Source organism: Thalassophryne amazonica, chromosome 11, assembly GCF_902500255.1.
Source record: "Thalassophryne amazonica chromosome 11, fThaAma1.1, whole genome shotgun sequence".
Classification (NCBI taxonomy): Eukaryota; Metazoa; Chordata; class Actinopteri; order Batrachoidiformes; family Batrachoididae; genus Thalassophryne; species Thalassophryne amazonica.
In genome coordinates this window covers 28,861,133-28,880,502 of record NC_047113.1, presented here as the reverse complement: position 1 = coordinate 28,880,502, position 19,370 = coordinate 28,861,133, and the positions used below count along the sequence as shown (strand labels likewise).

The window sequence follows — 19,370 nt, the reverse complement described above, 5'->3', positions numbered from 1 at the left end:
TGATATCAGGCAGTTTCCCGCACCTTTCACATGACAGCGATGGCAGCACAGTGGTAAAGTTTCTGACTGGCAATCAGAGCTTTTGGAAAGTGCAGATTCAATTCCCGTGGGTGGCATGTAATTTTTATTTTTTTTTATTTTCACAGCAGCTGAGCGATGTGGTTACACATTGCGCAGCTAAATGATGTCCAAGACATATTCATTGACTTTGTGGATCATTCCTCTAACTTGTTGAAAATAGCTGGCTGTAAAAGTATTGATCATTATATTTAGTTTGTCCAATTTCTTATATGATCTTAAAATGGAGGGCATTGTATAAAAATGACTTTAAATCCTAAACAGTTATTCATTCATTCTCTATACCAGCTTATTCCAATCAAGGGTCGGGGGGGGGGGGTCTAGAGCCTACCCCAGCAGTCATAGGGTGCGAGGCAGAGTATACTTTGGCTGGGACACCAGTCTGTTGCAGGGCTACACACAGACAGACAAATACCTACAATTACTTTAAAATTCCCAAGTCACCAAACTCACATCTTTGAAAGTGGGATCAAGCTGGAGCACCCAGAGGGAACCCACGTGAACACAAAAACATGCAAACTCCACACAGAAAGGAGCAGGTGTGAATTTGATCTCACAACATTCTAACCACTAAGCCACTGTGCCACCCCCAAACAGTTAATCCTCTTGAGTTAAATCTGTAAATCTAAACTCCAAGAGTATAGTGATAATTTGACTTTAACTCCACTGTAGTAGTGTACTGTACAGACATTTTAAAGTGACGCTATCAAAATACTGATGGAGCTGATTACAGGCTAGGTTTTCGTAGTTTGCTGATAATAGTTTGTTGATCATTTAACCTGAGACCCTTTCTTTTGGAACACTGTATTTTGCGTGTGCCACATCCATTTTTCTTGCTTTGATTTACAAAACAAACTCACTTTCATTTCCATCTGCAAAGACTGTTTTCTGTTAGAAACAAAAGGATGGAGGTTGTCAGACTTGGACAGAGTGAACGGCAAGCTGGCTTTTGATGATGTGTTGCCACTTTCTGTCTGACCTTCCGTAGGTCGAGGCTGAAGACCGACACTTCAGAGATATATGGTAACGCACACAGTGAGAGAGGGTGATAAAGGGCAGAAGGAGAAGACTGAAAGTTGCGTCTGTGCAGCAGGTGCTTTGACATCTGCTGTGACTGCTGGTGGGAAGACAAACGCTTGCAAATGAGTGACGCTGAAATTACCTTTAATCGACTGCGTCTGGATCCCAAGACAAACGGCTCCGCACACAGTCGAACACACACTAACACAAGCCCGCACATCTGTATTCGATCTCCTCACTGGATCTCTCTTGTTCTCAGGAAAACAGACGAATCATCATTATCTGTAATTTCTTTTTACAAACAGCACATTTTCTCCTGCCTGTGCTCCACCTGCTGGCTGTGGCATGCATTACAAATAGATTTCGCATACTTCAACACACCAACACTCAACAATTGCATGTGGGATCTGTCGGTCAAGAACTTTGAGGTCCACTCCGGGACAAGGGTCAACATGGTTAGCATGGTGGCCGGTAGGGGTTGCACATACTAGTTTACCAGTTGGCTCTGCAGTGATGCTTTAAGCTTGATATTGACGAGTCATGACTGTGTGATTACAGCACACCATCTGCCCTACTGTAGCATCAATCAGCAGTGCTTGGTCAGACCTGCCCCCACTACATGACACCTCCAAAACACATGAATGTGAAACCATCACGCAATGCCACGAACAGACCAAAAACCGCCTGAGGGATCACTGATGTGCAACATTCCCTAAGAATAGGCTTTGCACCTTTGCTCGACACTCTGCATACATTTCGTATGCACATATTTTCTGAAAGCTTGCAAATACGGACAAAAAGACACAATCCCACAGGTAACTGTTGAGGCAGTGTAGCCACAGCTCAAGTGAAGCACAACCTTAAAGAAAAAGGACACAAAGAAGTACGACGGCGTTTTAGGGCCACATTGAATTTTTTTTTATTTTTTTTACTTTGAGAATAAAGTCGTAATATTACGAGAATAAAGTCGTAATTTTAAGACTTCAAGAATAAAGTCGTAATTTTATGAGAACAAAGTCGTAATTTTGCGAGAATGAAGTTGTAATATTACGAGAATAAATTATTTTTTCTTGTAATATTGTGACTTTATTCTCATAATATTATAACTTTTTTCTCGTATTACGTATTATAATATTACAACTTTATTCTGGAAGTCCAAAAAAAAAAAAAAATTCAATGTGGCCCTAAAACTCTGTAATAAAGAAGACCATTAACAATAGCAGAATATTTTCTATGAGACTTTTTACATATGTAATCTTGTTATGAAGTATTTAATGGCGTCACAGACCACCACCATCTACACTGCTGTCTGCTCTTTCATTTCTTTTGTGGTGGAAACATTATGACTTGTTTGATTGCAGATACAGTGCCATCAATTGGGTGTTTTTATAAACGTATGCGGGCAACAACGGTTTTTCTGTTTGAAATTAATATAAATCTATATGTCGGAGATTAGTGGAGCAAAAACAGTCTTTGCACATATTGCCACTGTGCGCATCATCATGGTGTTCAACACATACACAATGGAGGCAAAAATCTAGAATGATGACTGAAAGGATCACAATGCTGGTGTCACAGGGGACAACCAGACAGGATGCAAAGCGCCATGACCAGGTTGTGTCCATGGCACAAAATAACGTGTGATCTGGATGATATACGTTGACCTGTTTTTCAGTGTGGGTAACAGCGGACAACAAATACCTGATGATCAGGTAAGAAAAGGCTATATTTCAAGCTTCAAAAACTTCATAACGTGTAACCAGATTTCCTCTATTTTCCCATGAATTGTTGAGTGTAGCACAGAATAATGACTTGGTTACACACATGACAGACTGAGTCATATGTAAGTTTGTCTTTTTTTGCTTTGTTTTGTTTGTTTGTTTTTAATTCGGAAAGTCTCAGCTCACGATTAGGTGAAAACACCTGAAGTCCTGTTAACACAGAGATGGGTTTAAGAGCATCCACAAAGGTTTTGTATCATATAGGCTTTGAGTACACACGGAACCGTCATTTTCAGCGGCTGAAAAGGCTAAATCTGAAAATGTTGCATTGGCATTTTCATCTTGACAAGCACTGTGGAACTCTTTTTTAATGATGATGTCATAGCCCCGCCCATGTAGCCTTTGCCAGCTGCAAAAAGTCTCACAACAACAGGAAATAAAAGCTTTTTCTAAATAATTATTCTCACTCAGCGTACCAACGTTTCCCACTCTTAATGGACGATATGTTGTTGCTGTTGTTAACAGGGTAATTTAACATGCTTTTTTGTCTTGGCGGATCCTTAATGGGTTTTATTTTCATTGTTAGCATAATGCTGAAGAGATGAAGAATGGCTGTGGTCAACACTGCTGTAAATAAATGGAATGTTATGACACTCATAAGATAATTGCATGAAAGACACAAGTTATTATTATTATTATTTGTTTTTGTTGGTGGCGGGACGAGCAGCAGTGTCCTCCGGCTCGGGCTGATGCTGAGAAACGTACTCAGAGCAGACTGCTTGTCTCTGTCGGGCTCCAGTCCATGAGCATCGACCACAAAAACCAAGAGGAAAAATAAAACACATCTCCATCCTGCATTTATTCACAAGCAATTTAGACCATAAGGAATTAAAGTATTTCCAGACATCTTCCAAAACAAGGCCGCCTTCTGTGGATAACAGCTTTCAGCAGGCTGTGATTGTTGTGTGGGCCGCCAGAAGAGGAGGTACTGCTGGCCCACCACCAGAGGGCGCCCTGCCTGAAGTGCGGGCTTCAGGCACGAGAGGGCGCTGCCGCCATGGACACAGCCGGGGTGACAGCTGTCACTCATCAACTGTGACAGCTGTCACCGATCATCTGCACTTCATCCCGGATAAAAGCAGGATGACACCTCCACCACGTCGCTGAGATATCATTCTTCTAAGGAGGTAATATTCTCAGCCATAAACTAAAACTGTATCTTAGTCTGAACTCTTTTTGCAGCCGCTTTCCTGTGGAGCCTTGTCCGCTGATTGGTGGTTCGTGAGAGTGCCGACGTCTTCGCCTCTCACTCTTTCCAGATAAGTGCTGAAACAGGAGCTGCACGAGTGTGTGATTTGAGGTGGAGGTGGAATTCCCACCGTTGTTGTTACTGGGTGTACACACACCCACACTTGACTGTCTTTGCTCTTCGCCAGCAGTACCAGATCCGACACGCGGAGACGGTGGCCACTTGGGGGACTCGGGACCTGGCGGCTCCAGTATCCTTCGGGTTCGGTGGCGGAGGAAATCGTGTGGTTCCGGTTCTTCTTTAGACGGACGTCTCCTATCGTCGAGCCTGCCCACACGACACCTTTATCCATTGACTTTGTATCATTCTATAATCTGCTGTGTATGGTTGTGGCAATCAATCAATCAATTTTTTTAAATAGCGCCAAATCACAACAAACAGTTGCCCCAAGGCGCTTTATATTGTAAGGCAAGGCCATACAATAATTATGTAAAACCCCAACGGTCAAAACGACCCCCTGTGAGCAAGTATGCCTCCTAAAAGAAAACTGGCAGCGGCAATAGGCAAGAAGAAGGAAATCAAGAGGTCTGGTTCAGAAGCAGAGGGGAGGCCTGTGGTGGAGACGGAGCAACACGTTGAGGAGGGGGAAAGGAAGGAGAAGAAAAGGCTGAGGATGATCTCCCTCTCCCTGCAGTGACAGAGGCATGTATTCCTGCTGCTTCAGCCTATTATACTCTGGGGGCGGTGCCTATATGCAAAAGATCCTGGAGTAAAGCAGGATTTGCCTGGATAAAAACCTGGGTATTAACCAGCGGTACACAGGGCATTATCGGCGGCAGCAGAACACCGCCGTTCTCACGCGCGTCTTAACCTGCGATTGTAAAGGATAGAACTGGGTATTAACCTCCGTTGCCTGACGTGTGCCGGATGCTACGGCGTCAAAACGCTGCTTTATTCGGCGGATTTAGTGGCGTTTATCCGCGTATTTGCGGATAGTACGGCGGTCAAAACGCCGGCGAAATGACACTGTTTTTAACCATCACAAGTCTGTTTACTGCATGGTGGCTTTCCACCCTTTCTGTGTGGAGTCTGCATGACCTCCCCGTGTCTGATCTTCCTCTGGGCACTCCAGTTTCCTCCCAAAATCTAAAATATGATTATTTAAGGTTTGTTGCTCTTCTGTCCCTGAATAAAGCAGCATCTATACATCTGAAGTGGCGCCGGACTCTGGCTGCCCATTTCTTGTAGTGGTTGTATTGTCTAACAGTAATTAGGACTTTTGCAGAAAATGTATGTGCGGCCAGTCTCACGCAGTGGAGTCAAAGTAGGAAGAAACTGACAGCATGTCTGTGTGAATTAGAATTTCTTTTGCATACTTTGCCTCATTTCAATTCTCTGTCAACATTTCTATTCTTTGTGCAGCCACAGATTGTAATCTTCCCTCTTTGTATCAATCTTTTGATGACGTTAATTCTCTCTCCTGCTGCAATATGTCTCTTTCCTATATGTTTATTCCAAATAAAATAAAAGAATGATGCCTTTCATTTGTATAGCTAGCAGGTTTCACTGGAAATGTCATAGAATGGTGGCATGAACATTTCCAGGACTTTTTTGAATTTGCAATACTCATTTTGATTTTATATCAAGTAAAGTCAAGTCTCATTTGCATGAGCTGGTGCTATGCTTCACCACATCCACAATACCATGGAACTGTCTTGGATCCCAATGGCAATCACCCAGGCAAACAATTGGTCTGACCCCAAGTCTCTAAAATAACCATATATCTGCTGCAGCCAGGTGAAGCATAGGCTTCTTTTTAGGCTTCTTCAGCCTCTGGTGACCTCAACACTCAGGCACCGATGTGCTAGATGATGCATATAAACATAAATAAATAAATACTGTTCAAAGTTGCTGGCCCAACATGACAGTCCAGAAGAGGCACCTGTAAGGACTGAACCATCCTCCCCCATAACTGCAGTGAGTCAAGGTGTAGGGTTGGGGGAAGAAAGTGCTTTTGATGGCGATGTAAGCAGTTCAAGGGTCACTATACCACAGATGGTGTGTCACCTCATCACAGATTCCTTTAACAAATGTCTCCTTGTGCATTCTTAGGGCAATCGCAGCCCAGTTTCTCAGCTCCATGTACAATGTAGAATTTCTGTCAAGCCGTGCAATATGGCCCCCCTGGATGAAATTTAGTTCAGACATATGAAACACCTCCACATGTGGACACTACATAGTAAGTTTTGCTGAGTAAAATTTACTCTGCTGGGATAACATTTGATGCCAGTATAAATAGAGTAAAAAACACTATTGTAGAGTGAAATCAGCTCTACCATTGTCTGCGACCGAACGGTCCCCCACTGAGGGCAGTGCCTTTAATACCTATGGCATGCTCTAATCTCTGTAATAAAATTTTATGGTCAACAGTATCAAAAGCAGCACTGAGGTCTAACAGAACAAGCACAGAGATGAGTCCACTGTCCGAGGCCATAAGAAGATCATTTCTTCACTAATGCTGTTTCTGTACTATGATGAATTCTAAAACCTGACTGAAACTCTTCAAATAGACCATTCCTCTGCAGATGATCAGTTAGCTGTTTTACAACTACCCTTTCAAGAATTTTTGAGAGAAAAGGAAGGTTGGAGATTGGCCTATAATTAGCTAAGATAGCTGGGTCAAGTGATGGCTTTTTAAGTAATGGTTTAATTACTGCCACCTTAAAAGCCTGTGGTACATAGCCAACTAACAAAGATAGATTGATCATATTTAAGATCAAAGCATTAAATAATGGTAGGGCTTCCTTGAGCAGCCTGGTAGGAATGGGGTCTAATAAACATGTTGATGGTTTGGATGAAGTAACTAATGAAAATAACTCAGACAGAACAATCGGAGAGAAAGAGTCTAACCAAATACCGGCATCACTGAAAGCAGCCAAAGATAACGATACGTCATCGGGATGGTTATGAGTAATTTTCACAACAGTAAAGTGTTCAAATTTGACTCCTTCTATTGTCCGTTCATTTGCGCCCCCTGTTGTGGGTCCGTGTCACTACACTTTCACAACAGTGATGATCAATCAGACTGAAAGGATGCAACATGTCAGACAAAAAGTGTGCCGCTTTGTAAAGTTCTCAATTCTGCTGCTACATTTTAACTTGGTGAGTTTGTCGACAGCACGAAAGGTTTCCGAGCATGCTCCTCATCTTCTTCTACATTTTTTTGTGGGACCGTTACAGTGCCACATACAGGCTGACAATATGTACTACAGCATTTTCACCTATTTTCAGTGGCATCATATGGATGCAGATATTTCTTGAAATGGTGGCGTCTTTATGGAACACTTTTTGAAAATAATAAAGAAAAAGATCAAATAGGGAACGTTCCAGTTCTGTGTGGACTAACCCTGAGTTAATTGATATATATATATATATATATATATATACTGGACACACTGTGTCATCACCCATAAGTTTTCTGAAAAGTGGTTTTGAAGCTCAAATAGGGCACCTCCAAATGAATAATAATAATAATAGATTTTATTTATAACGCACTTTACATTTGAAAGCAAATCTCAAAGTGCACAGTACAGAGAACAATAAACAATAGAGAAACAATAAAAGTAAACAGAAAAGCAATAAAACAAAATGGCAATAAAATTGAACAACAGAATGAGTCAAAAAACAATCAATAGATAAAATCAAATAGAGTCAGCCAGGGAAGGCCTTTCGAAAAAGGAAGGTTTTTAGCCCTTTTTTAAAAGCATCCACCGTCTGTGGACGCCTGAGATGGTCAGGGAGGGCATTCCACAGACAGGGAGCAGCAGCCTCGAAGGCCCTGTCACCCATGGTCTTGAGCCGAGTCCTGGGTGGGTGCAGGCGGTGCATTTGGTCTGACTGGGTTCTAGCTGATATATGTGGGTTGAGGAGTTCAGTAAGGTAGGTAGGGGCTACACCATACAGACAGTGATGGGTGTGAAGGAGGATTTTGAATTCAATACGGAGGTGAATGGGGAGCCAGTGCAGAGTGCAAAGGATGGGGGTGATGTGCTCATATTTACGCACTCTTGTCAGGACCCAGGCAGCACTATTTTGTTGCCACATTGGCACTGCCTGACTCTGCCTAACTCCTGGCCAAGCCATAAATGGGAAAAGAGATGAAGCTTGGGCAAGATCGAATAAAGACTGGGTTGCCAGATCTGCACTTTATGAGATAGCTTGTTAGCAGGCAAGATGGATTAAGCTGTTTCATCCTGTTTTTGCACATTTTTGGATCATGGGCAATCATAGTATAGCCCTTTTACCAAAGAAGCAAAGGTAAGCCTAACAGGCTAACTTTAATTAGGGTGTTTGATTAATTAACATTTTTGTGGACTCAGCGAAGGTTTTCATAATGAGTTGGGTTTAAAACTTATGGGGAAGACAAAAATCAACAAAAAAAGGTTGTCCACTGAAGCTATCTGCTAACAGAGCCCTGGATCTGTCATTCAAAGCAACCACATCCCTAATTATTGATAACTTTATGGCTTAAAATACCTTAAAAGCATGAGCTGTATAAAAACCACCTCCAACAACCTCAGTTTGACTCTTATGATATAACTGTCAGCTTTAAAAAATTCTGCTCATGCACGCCCCAGTAGCCACCCATAAACAATCTGCATTGTCAATTTAATGTGACTCTCTACTGGCTTTTCAGTAGTGCAGCAATCCTTGAACATAACGTGCTGTTATTCATATGCAATAAATAACGGAACTATTCCACTGAAGAAAGCGCCCTTTGATCCTTAAAAAACCTGGAGTTCAAAGCTTCTCCATCTGACAGTGACGTGCTCAGTGCTATTTTTTAGTAGTATAAGTGCACAACATTGCATGAAATAAAGCTCAATCTTGCCACTTCACACATAACACTATTGAAGCCGACTAGCAAACATAGGAGGAATTGCATGCCAGTCGTGAAAAATCTGCCTCTAACGCCTCGTACACCTGTCACTACAACTATTCGTACACACCAGCAGCTGAAAGACAGAGTGTGCCCTGTGAGAGACCATTCGATCCCTCTCACGGCAGGTGTCAGACAAATTCCAGGTGACGCACACAAACATTCAACACTGCTCGCTTGGCACTTAGAAAATGTGTGGCCATTCACGCTGTCAGCACAAAAACAGTGAGGACACAACCACTTTCGAGCTGGATGTGAAATTTGTCTAAGTGCCCCACGACTGTGGAGTTGCGTGTGCCAGAGTGTCGGCTCCCCCATGAACACGTGCCACGTGTGTGTATTGCGGGTGTGTTGCACCCCAAAATGTGTGTGTGTGTGTGTGTGTGTTTTGCATGCCCCCCTGCTTCCCCCGGCATGGTGTATGGGGGGGCACAATTGCATGACATGCTGATATTTATGTACATGGGGAGCGGCAAGCCAGAGCGCACACACACAGTACAGCAAGCCGTCTTTCAACTGATTGCTGGCCACAGTGGCCAGAGACTCACTGACAGCTGGAAATGACGACTCAGTGCACAATGACGTGTCACATTAAAAAGAAGATTGCCTTGCATCAGTGAAAAGCTGGATGTCTAGCAAGTTCCTACTTTTAAACTCTGATAAGACTGAAATGATGGTTCCCGTGAGACATCGGCATCAATTTAACCAACAAATGCTTAGTCTAGGCTCCTGTGTCATACATCACACTGATAAAGTGAGGGACCTTGGGGGAATTTTTGATCCTACGTTGACCTTTGACCTCCACATTAGAGATATTACAAGGACTGCTTTCCTCCACCTGCGAAATATAGCGAAGATTCATCCCATCCTGTCTATGGCTGATGCTGAGACCCTGATTCATGCGTTTGTCTCTTCGAGTTTGGACTACTGCAATGTTCCATTTTCTGGTTTACCGCAGTCCAGCATTAGGGGTCTCCAATTGGTTAAAAATGCTGCTGGCAGAGTTTTGACACGAAGCATAAAGTTTGACCACATTACACCCATTTTGCCATCTCCACTGGCTTCCTGTCCCTGTGAGATCAGATTTTAAGGTTCTGCTACTAGACTATAAAATTGTTCATAGACTGGCACCTCCCTACCTAGCTGGCCTACTTAAACCCTACGTACTGGTCCGGACTTTGTGTTCTCAGGGTGCAGGACTACTTTGTGTCCCTTGGGTGAATAAAAAGTCTGCGGGTCACAGAGCTTTCTCTTATCATGCTCCTGTTCTGTGGAATGATCTCCCTGCGTCAATAAAACAGTCAGATTCGGTAGAGACTTTCAAGTCCAGACTTAAGACTTATTTTCCCTTTCATATGGCTAGCATACTGGCATAGTATGTTACTATGCTTTTTACTCTTTTAAATTCATTTTATTAGGAAACGGAGCAGGCTGCAGCCTCAAGTTTATCTACATTCTGGGTGTTTTAGTGAAGCTTAGGGCTAGTGATTATCATTTATCAGCATGTATAGTAGTATTCAGAATAATAGTAGTGCTATGTGACTAAAAAAATTTATCCAGGTTTTGAGTATATTTCTTATTGTTACATGGGAAACAAGGTACCAGTACATTCAGTAGATTCTCACAAATCCAACAAGACCAAGCATTCATGATATGCACACTCTTAAGGCTATGAAACTGGGCTATTAGTAAAAAAAAGTAGAAAAGGGGGTGTTCACAATAATAGTAGTGTGGCATTCAGTCAGTGAGTTTGTCAATTTTGTGGAACAAACAGGTGTGAATCAGGTATTCCCTATTTAAGGATGAAGCCAGCACCTGTTGAACATGCTTTTCTCTTTGAAAGCCTGAGGAAAATGGGACGTTCAAGACATCATTCAGAAGAACAGCGTAGTTTGATTAAAAAGTTGAACGGAGAGGGGAAAACATAGGCTGTTCATCTACAATGATCTCCAATGTTTTAAAATGGACCAAAAAAAACAGAGACGTGTGGAAGAAAACGGAAAACGACCATCAAAATGGATAGACGAATAACCAGAATGGCAAAGGCTCACCCATTGATCAGCTCCAGGATGATCAAAGACAGTCTGGAGTTACCTGTAAGTGCTGTGACAGCTAGAAGACGCCTGTGTGAAGCTAATTTATTTGCAAGAATCCGCCGCAAAGTCCCTCTGTTAAATAAAAGACGTGCAGAAGAGGTTACAATTTGCCAAAGAACACATCAACTGGCCTAAAGAGAAATGGAGGGATATTTTGTGGACTGATGAGAGTAAAATTGTTCTTTTTGGGTCCAAGGGCCGCAGACAGTTTGTGAGATGACCCCCAAACTTTGAATTCAAGCCACAGTTCACAGTGAAGACATTGAAGCATGATGGTGCAAGCATCATGATATGGGCATGTTTCTCCTACTATGGTGTTAGGCCTATATATCGCATACCAAGTATCATGGATCAGTTTGGATATATCAAAATACTTGAAGAGGTCCTGTTGCCTTATGCTGAAGAGGACATGCCCTTGAAATGGGTGTTTAAACAAGACAATGACCCCAAGCACACTAGTAAATGAGCAAACTCTTGGTTCCAAACCAACAAAAGTAATGCCTCGCAGATGTGAAGAAATCATAAAAAACTGTGGTTATACAACTAAATACTAGTTTAGTGCTACACAGGATTGCTAAAAAAGCAGTTTGAACATAACAGTTTTGAGTTTGTAGCGTCAACAGCAGATGCTACTATTATTGTGAACACCCCCTTTTCTACTTTTTTTTTTTTACTAATAGCCCAATTTCATAGCCTTAAGAGTGTGCATATCATGAATGCTTGGTCTTGTTGGATTTGTGAGAATCTACTGAATCTATTGGTACCTTGATTCCCATGTAACTATAAGAAATATACTCAAAACCCGGATTAATCTTTTAGTCACATAGCACTACTATTATTCTGAACACTACTGTATAACTGAGTATCATCAGCATAGCATTGAAAGGTAATCCCAAAATGCCACAATATGTGCCCAAGGGGTGTGCGAGCATTCATGAAACTGTCACAGCAGGAATACAGTGAGAGGAGTTGGTAAGGTTAAGCCCAGGTTACACATAGACGGTTTTGTCGGCGGGCAGTACGTAGACCGAAGTTCGTGGTAGTTCCAGCTGTTTTCGCGGTGGAAAGGGGCGGAGGATTTCGCCGACGTTTTGAACGCCGTACTAGCCGCAAATACGCGGATAAAACGCCGCTAAATCCGCCGAATAAAGCGGTGTTTTGACACCGTAGCATCCGGCACGCGTCAGGCAACGGGGGTTAATACCCAGTTCTATAATTTACAATCGCAGGTTAAGACGCGCGTGAGTACGGCGGTGTTCTGTTGCCGCCGATAATGCCCTGTGTACCGCTGGATTTATCCAGGCAAATCCTGCGTTACTCCAGGAACTTTTGCAAATAGGCACCGCCCCCAGAGTATAATAGGCTGAAGCAGCTGTCACTGCAGGGGGAGGGAGCTCATCTCTCAGCTCATCTCTCAGCCTTTATTCTCCTTCCTTTTTCCCTCCTCAATGTGTTGCTCGTCTCCACTACAGGGCTCTCCTCTGCTTCTGAACTAGACCTCTTGGTAAGTCCTTGCCGCTGCCAATTTTCTTTTAGGAGGCATACTTGAGCTTCTCTGCAAAAATATCTGGAGCTGGCCACGAGTGAGAGACCTGCATGCAGCGCGCTAGCGTTTTTATATTGACCGCTGCCTATCAGCCGTTTGGAACGCCGTTAACCGGGAGGTGGCGTTTAGAACGACGTACTGTCCGCTAGCGCCGCTGTTTTGTCTGCCTCTGTCGCCGGTTAAAACGCCTTTGAGGACGCGGATGTGGGCTCTATCGCCGTTTTACACGCTGTTGGTTAGGGATACAATGCCGGCCGCCAATTACGGCGGTGTAAACTGCGGCACTACAGGAAGGAGCAGGATGACATGGCGATTAAAAAGTATCAAACGCCATTGTTCGCTTTGTCTCCATCGTCACGCGAATTCTCCGGGAGCGCTCCCGGAATTATTCGACATGTTGAATAAATTTTTCGACGATTCCCGGTAAAGCCGGAACTAAGCCACACCCCCTAGTGCCGGCGTTGACAATGGCGTTTGATCCTTAAGACGGCCAAAAACTCTTCCGGGACACTTCCAGGAGCTCTTACCATCTATGTGTAAACGGGGCTTTAGACCTTACTTGTGTGAAGCACTTTGAGGCAACTTTGTTGTGATTTGGCGTTATATAAATGAAAATAAATTGAAATTGAGCAGCTGGAGCATGTGGAACCACATCGCGCAGCTGCTGTGAAAAAAAATACATGCCACCCACGGGATTCAAACCTACAAAAGCTCTGATTGCTAGCCAGGAACTTTACCACTGCACTACCATCGCTGTCCTGTAAAAACTGTAGAAAAATGTCTGAAATCAACAAGGACATAAATGTATTGTTTAAAAAAAGAGGAAAAAGCACCGTGATAACTGACAAAACGCGTTTGTCATGGTGTATTTCTGCTAATACGTGACTGAAAGTGGCGTGTTGGTCACACTGTTGGCTTGTCATATAGTCCTGTGGTGCGCAGCTCACAGGACACGCGTGTCCTGTCAGACAGACATGACATTCAGATCGCCTGCTGTGTGACCACACGAACTGACGGCCAGTTGCAGCTGGGACAGCCTGTCAATGTGCGCGCTCTCCAGCCCATCACAAAAGCGATATATGGTTTTATGTCTTTCCACGTGAGGACAGCAAGCACACACACACACGCACACACACACACACACACGTCCATCAAAACATGGTACATGTTCTGCAGCTGTGACATCCAGGACCAGAGTTGTCAACAGCTCCTGCCACACCCCCTGTCCATTCAGCACACAGATCAAGGTGTCACTCTGTGATCTGATGAGAGGTGCCTCGCCTACGGGGTGGCACGAACCACATGCACGTGTGTTGGGGGAGCGAGGGGTGCGTGCCAAACACGCACACGTGTTGTGGGGGGAGCCAACACTCTGGCACGCCACATGTGTACTCGGCAACTTCACAGTCATGGGGGTACTTAGACTAATTTCATCGCCAGCTTGAAGGTGATTGTCTGCTGACTGTTGTCATGCTAATAGTGTGAATTGCCACACATTTTCTCAGTGTAAAGTGAGTGGTGTCGGATGTTTGTGTGTGTCACCTGGAGTTTGGCCGCTGCGAGAGGGATCGAATGGGCTCTCACATGGCACACCCTGTCTTTCAGCCACTGGTGTGCACAAATAGTTGTAGCAACAGGTGTACGAGGCGTTGGAGGCAGCTATGGTTTACACATATTGCATACAATTCCTGCTTCATGCGCAGTTCAACCACATTCGTATTATGTGTGTAGGGGCCCTAAGTGATGATCCATAATTAGATCATTAATCAACAATGACATCAATTAATAAGCAGCTTTAGTAAGTTGAATTTGATTTTTATACATTTCTACTTACTTTCGATATTTACTGTTAGTGCGACTGACATCTGTGATCTGTCAGTGTCAATGTGTCAGGTGCACATATGTGTCCAGCATCTTGGCAGGAATTCCTTTAATTCTGATCGTTTGTGTGGTTTGTGGCATTTTTGCTTGAATAGTGGTAGCAGAGCAGGTAGTTCAGTGGATAAGGAGCTGACCTGCCAATCTGTAGACCTGGGTTTGAATCTTGTTTGTGCTACCTGTCTGTGTCCTTGGACAATTTGCATTGTCTCAGTCCACTCAGATGTAAATGGGAACCAGCCTTGGCTGAGGAAATAACCTGTGTCGAACTAGCATTCTAACCCAGCAGAGTCATATACTCTCATCTGCTTCACGCTTTGGAATCTGGAGATAAGCACCAGCCTGATGGGTCTCAGGACCTATATAGTAATCGGTAGCCTTATATTCTCAGTTTTCATTTGTTATTTTGGTTAATGTATCTCATTCAGCGCTACAACTATTTTGTGGTCTCTCTCTCTCTCTCTCTCTCTCTTTCTCTCTCTCTTGTCCACCCTCTCTGCACAGCAGTGTTTCCAAAAAGAGCCATGCTACTCTTGTAACATTTGGTAATGACAAGTGGTTTTTGATATATGCAATGAGAATTGATTTTTTTTTTTTTACCCCTTGCTTGTCTATATCACAGTATATGTCACAGGCAGCTCATACCATTAAGAACATATGCAGTTTTGATATGGCTGCAGTTACTGTCCCCTTTGTTTTACACAAATTCAGGAGAAGGCCAGTGGACACATACACTATTTGTGATGCTGCATCAAGTGATACTGCATTTAATTGAAGGTAACGCTGTAAAAATCCATGTCCCTCCGGTGCTTAGAATGTGGCAACAGGTACAAGTGCACCAGCAGAGCCCAGCCATACCCTACATCTGCTGAATTCACTGTAGTGGTCACAGTAGTGGGCAAAGCAACCAAAAAGTGCACTTCGATAAGCATTAATCCGCAAAATGTAAAGTTAACTTCTATAAAGCCAAACCAATAAATCTCTAAAAAAAAAAAAACGTAGCAGAAATTACAGATAAAAGCTAAACCGATAACTTTCAGTATTGATTTCAGTACACGGCAGCTACTAAAACAACGAGTCAGCACTTCTGTCTCATATCGGCCTTCTCTCAGCAAAAGAGACCTGGTGATCACAGAGAAGGGAGAAGGGAAAAAAATTTCTCTTCACACCATACAGACCTGCTGGTCATTTCACTGGAGTCTTGCACAGGCAGACAATTTTGACTTATGGTTATAATTTTAAATAAACAAACTAATCGCAGACAAGTTATTGAAATTAACATCACATCTGTCATTTTACAAAGTGAAAATATTGTCTATATGTTTTAGTTTTAAAGTAATGCGCTAATTTTGAAGGTTTTAGTGTTTAGACACATATGCGCATTGCATTATGGGTACATTAGTTTCCTGACATCAGTGGTTGGCTGGTCGGTATAACACCCAGTTACTGACATGTGTGGTGGGTTTTACAAATAAATCTGTATTTGTAAATATGTCTTTTTTTAATTTGTAAAATTTGAAAACTGGAAATTCTGTTTAAGTCTTTTATCACTTTTAGCGAATGTGTGGCTGCTCACACTGCCATGAACAATGCCATCTACTGACAGTAGATGGCACTGTTCATGGCATCTACATGTCAGGAGACTAATGTACCCATAATGCATTGCGGCATGTGTGTCTAAATGCTAAAACCCTCAAAATTAGTGCATTACTATAAACTAAAACATATAGCTGATATTTTCACTTTGTTAAACGACAGACGTGATGGTAATTTCAATAACTTGTACGTATTTAGTTTGTTTAAAATTATGACCATAAGTCAAAACTGCATATGCCTCTGCAAGACTCCAGTGAAATGACTGGTAGGTCTGCATAGTGTGAAGAGAAATGATCTCCCCCCCTTCCCTCCCTAGTTTATTGATTTGAATATGAATCGATTAAATTGAGGAAAAAAAAAGGTTCATAACACATGCCTTTGAGTAATATAAGAACAGCTTCACAATAGTTTTAGCTTATATCCCACAGCATGGTCTGTTTTCTATAACTGCGAAATGAGTAAAAGAAGGTAATTGGTTAACTGATTGTGGTGTAGCACCAGTCTGTATTGTGAGTCTTGCAAAATCATGCAATATTAGCTCTTTTAGCTCTTGTTAACATTTTTGTCACTCAAATAGTTCGGACTTGACCCCCATCCAAATAATCTAAAATAAATGCAGTGAGTGTAACATTATGGTGAACGCATTAGACGCCCACATTGCTTCTTGACTGACATCAGATACAATATATTTACATTGTGAAACCATAACATTGTTTCAAATGTTTTGCACTTGAATGTCACAAAACAGAAGGCTGCAACAATACCTGTAACACTAAAATGAACAGATTTACTGACAACAGCTTCAGGCTGTGTGTGCAACCTGCAACTTTGCAGAGACATTTTCTTCTACCTTTAAGGTGTCTCCACTCCTTTCTGTTTCCAGATGAAGTATGTAGTGCCTGTAATTCCCAATACCCTGTTTAATAAAAGGTTGACAGAGTTCTATCGATCTGGTCAGCTTGTGCAGTTAGTCGAGGTCAAAGCTTTTAGATAGTGTTGTACATGGCTAATGTCTGTGTCTACTTGCCTATATGACCACTTATTCTCTCTCTCCCTTGTCTGTTCTCTCTCTCACTTCACCTCTCTTTACTTTGTTTATCTCTCCAGAGAAAACCAGAACTTCACGAAGATTCTGCCCCACATATGATTGTGAGAAAGTAGCAGAAGGCCAACACCGATGTCCAATCTGGGGTTGTTAAACTACTGAGAGCAACAGAACAATACTGGACACTTTCATCCTCATTGTCGACTGATTTCTGGCGTCCAGCTTGTAGACGCAACCTACAGACATAATTATTTGGGCAACCAAAAGCTGGACTCATTCTCATTTTCTGCTGGGTACAATTCTGCTGAGTCTGGCAGATGTTGCCCTTTGTCCCCTTCCCCTTCAGCTCCCCAGGGGGCTGAGCCAATGGCTGAAGGAGTATGGGCAGAAGAGTGGCTGACCCGACCAATCCGGTGCCTACGCTAGGTGTTCCTCTAGCCGGGGGACAATGGGGCCCGCTCTGCAGTGTTGGGGTGCAGACATCTCCGGGACTGCGGACACTGCCCTCCATCAAACGACGCAGCAGTCAAAAAAGCCACAAACATCCACTCACTAAAGCAACTGATAAAGCAATGACAGCAGAGACAGGGGGCGCCATCCGAAGTGACAACAACAGTTTGCCACTGTCCAAGGAGACGTCACAGAACGAAATCAACAGCCAGACAGATGACATGGGGTCACAGGGGTCAGGCAGTGGAGTTTACTGCCAGATCAAAACTGTACAAACAAATTTAAAGGATGTGAGAGTCAAAAGGACAGCTCAGTATGCAAATGGCAGTGTGGTAACCTCTGATGTAGTGGGAGGAGTTTGCAGCGAGACCTCTGAGATCAAAGAGTCGGCCCGAGAGAGGAGGAGGGTGCAGTCTCTACGCGGGGAAGGTCATCGTGCCGTGTTGAAGCCAGGGAGTGTTTGCACCGTACACGCCACCACGCCTTGGCCCTGCCGAATGATTGCAACATCTCCGTCCCGCCTCTGTGGGACATGTGGGCGGAGACGATCGCAGATTACACCATGCACAGGCGCATGCCGCAAGAGGCCTGTCAATCAAATTACAGCCAGCCAGACTTTACCCAATCCTGCACGAAAACCATCTGCAGCCACCAGCCAGACGCGAAAGGACAGCCCTCTTCAGGACTCAAAGACTTACACAAACACCACAGAAACAATGCTCATGTCAGCACACACTTCTACAAAGGCAACTCAAATACAACAGCTGTCACACACGATACCAAAAATGCACAGTTCACATTCCAACCAAAAATCCAAAGACTCAAAGCAACCCTCAAGACCACTTTCTGCTGAATTTACTCAATACAAGGACTCAGCCACACAAACAACAGACACAGAGAGTGCTGCAGTAATCACAGACACACAAAAAACACAAACTCCACCTGCAGATGTGACAGAACCACATTTAGCCAACAAACAGAACCATGACCTGACTAAAACCCATCAGGATGATGAACACACACTCAAACAGTCATCAGCCAACACCAACCCCAAACCTCCAGATCCTTCTGTCACAGATGAAACCCCGCCTCTCCCTCCAAAAAACTCTCCAAAACCCATTCATTCCAAAACATCCACACCTGTCGCACAAAACAAACCACAGGCATCCCAACAAATGTCTTCAGGAGAAGGGCCAAAATTTAAGGAGATTACAAAACAGAAAAGTGAATGTTTCGAGAATGACCCAATGGCGCCTTGTAAGACTCATTTAAAAGCACAGTGCAATGGCGCACCTGGCGGACTGCGTGACGGACATACAGGGAGCAGTGCGCCGCGCGGGCTTGAGAAGCAGCTGCTGAGTGTGGAAGAGAACCTCCTGTCCAATCAGGAGAAGATTAAGGTACTCCTAAACGTCATTCAAGACCTGGAGAAGAGCAAAGCCCTCAGTGAAGGGTAAGAGCTGGGAGGTGTGGAGGGGCGGTCGGAAAGAGAGCGATAGGGACAGAAATGAAAGCTGGAAGAAAAAAAAGTGTAGACATTGAGATATACTGCAAGAATAGGGGGCAAGGCAAAGAATAAAAACAGAGATAAGGGATTGGGAGGAATGATAAAGAGTAGGGAGAGGTATTTATTCTCGGTGACAGAGGTAGAGTCAGAGTGAGACAGGTGAGATTTCCCAGCAATATACACTGACAGGCTTAGAGTTCAGTGTAATTCATTTGAAATGTCGGGTCTGTAGAGAATTGTTGTCT

The 19,370-nt window shown here is 43.4% G+C and overlaps 2 protein-coding genes across 3 annotated transcripts in view; one reads left to right on the top strand and one right to left on the bottom strand.

The window, feature by feature from the left end:
- LOC117519806 (dedicator of cytokinesis protein 2-like) overlaps nucleotides 1–19,370 on the bottom strand; it is a 406,014-nt gene that overhangs the window by 141,565 nt on the left and 245,079 nt on the right. The window lies entirely within an intron of this gene.
- The window catches only part of LOC117519807 (INSYN2B protein), a 30,893-nt gene continuing 28,925 nt past the window's right edge, over nucleotides 17,403–19,370 (top strand). Inside the window, exon 1 of the mRNA XM_034181051.1 lies at nucleotides 17,403–19,071. Coding sequence (XP_034036942.1) covers nucleotides 17,549–19,071 — 1,523 coding nt within the window. The 5' untranslated portion in view covers nucleotides 17,403–17,548. The remainder of the gene's footprint in view (nucleotides 19,072–19,370) is intronic.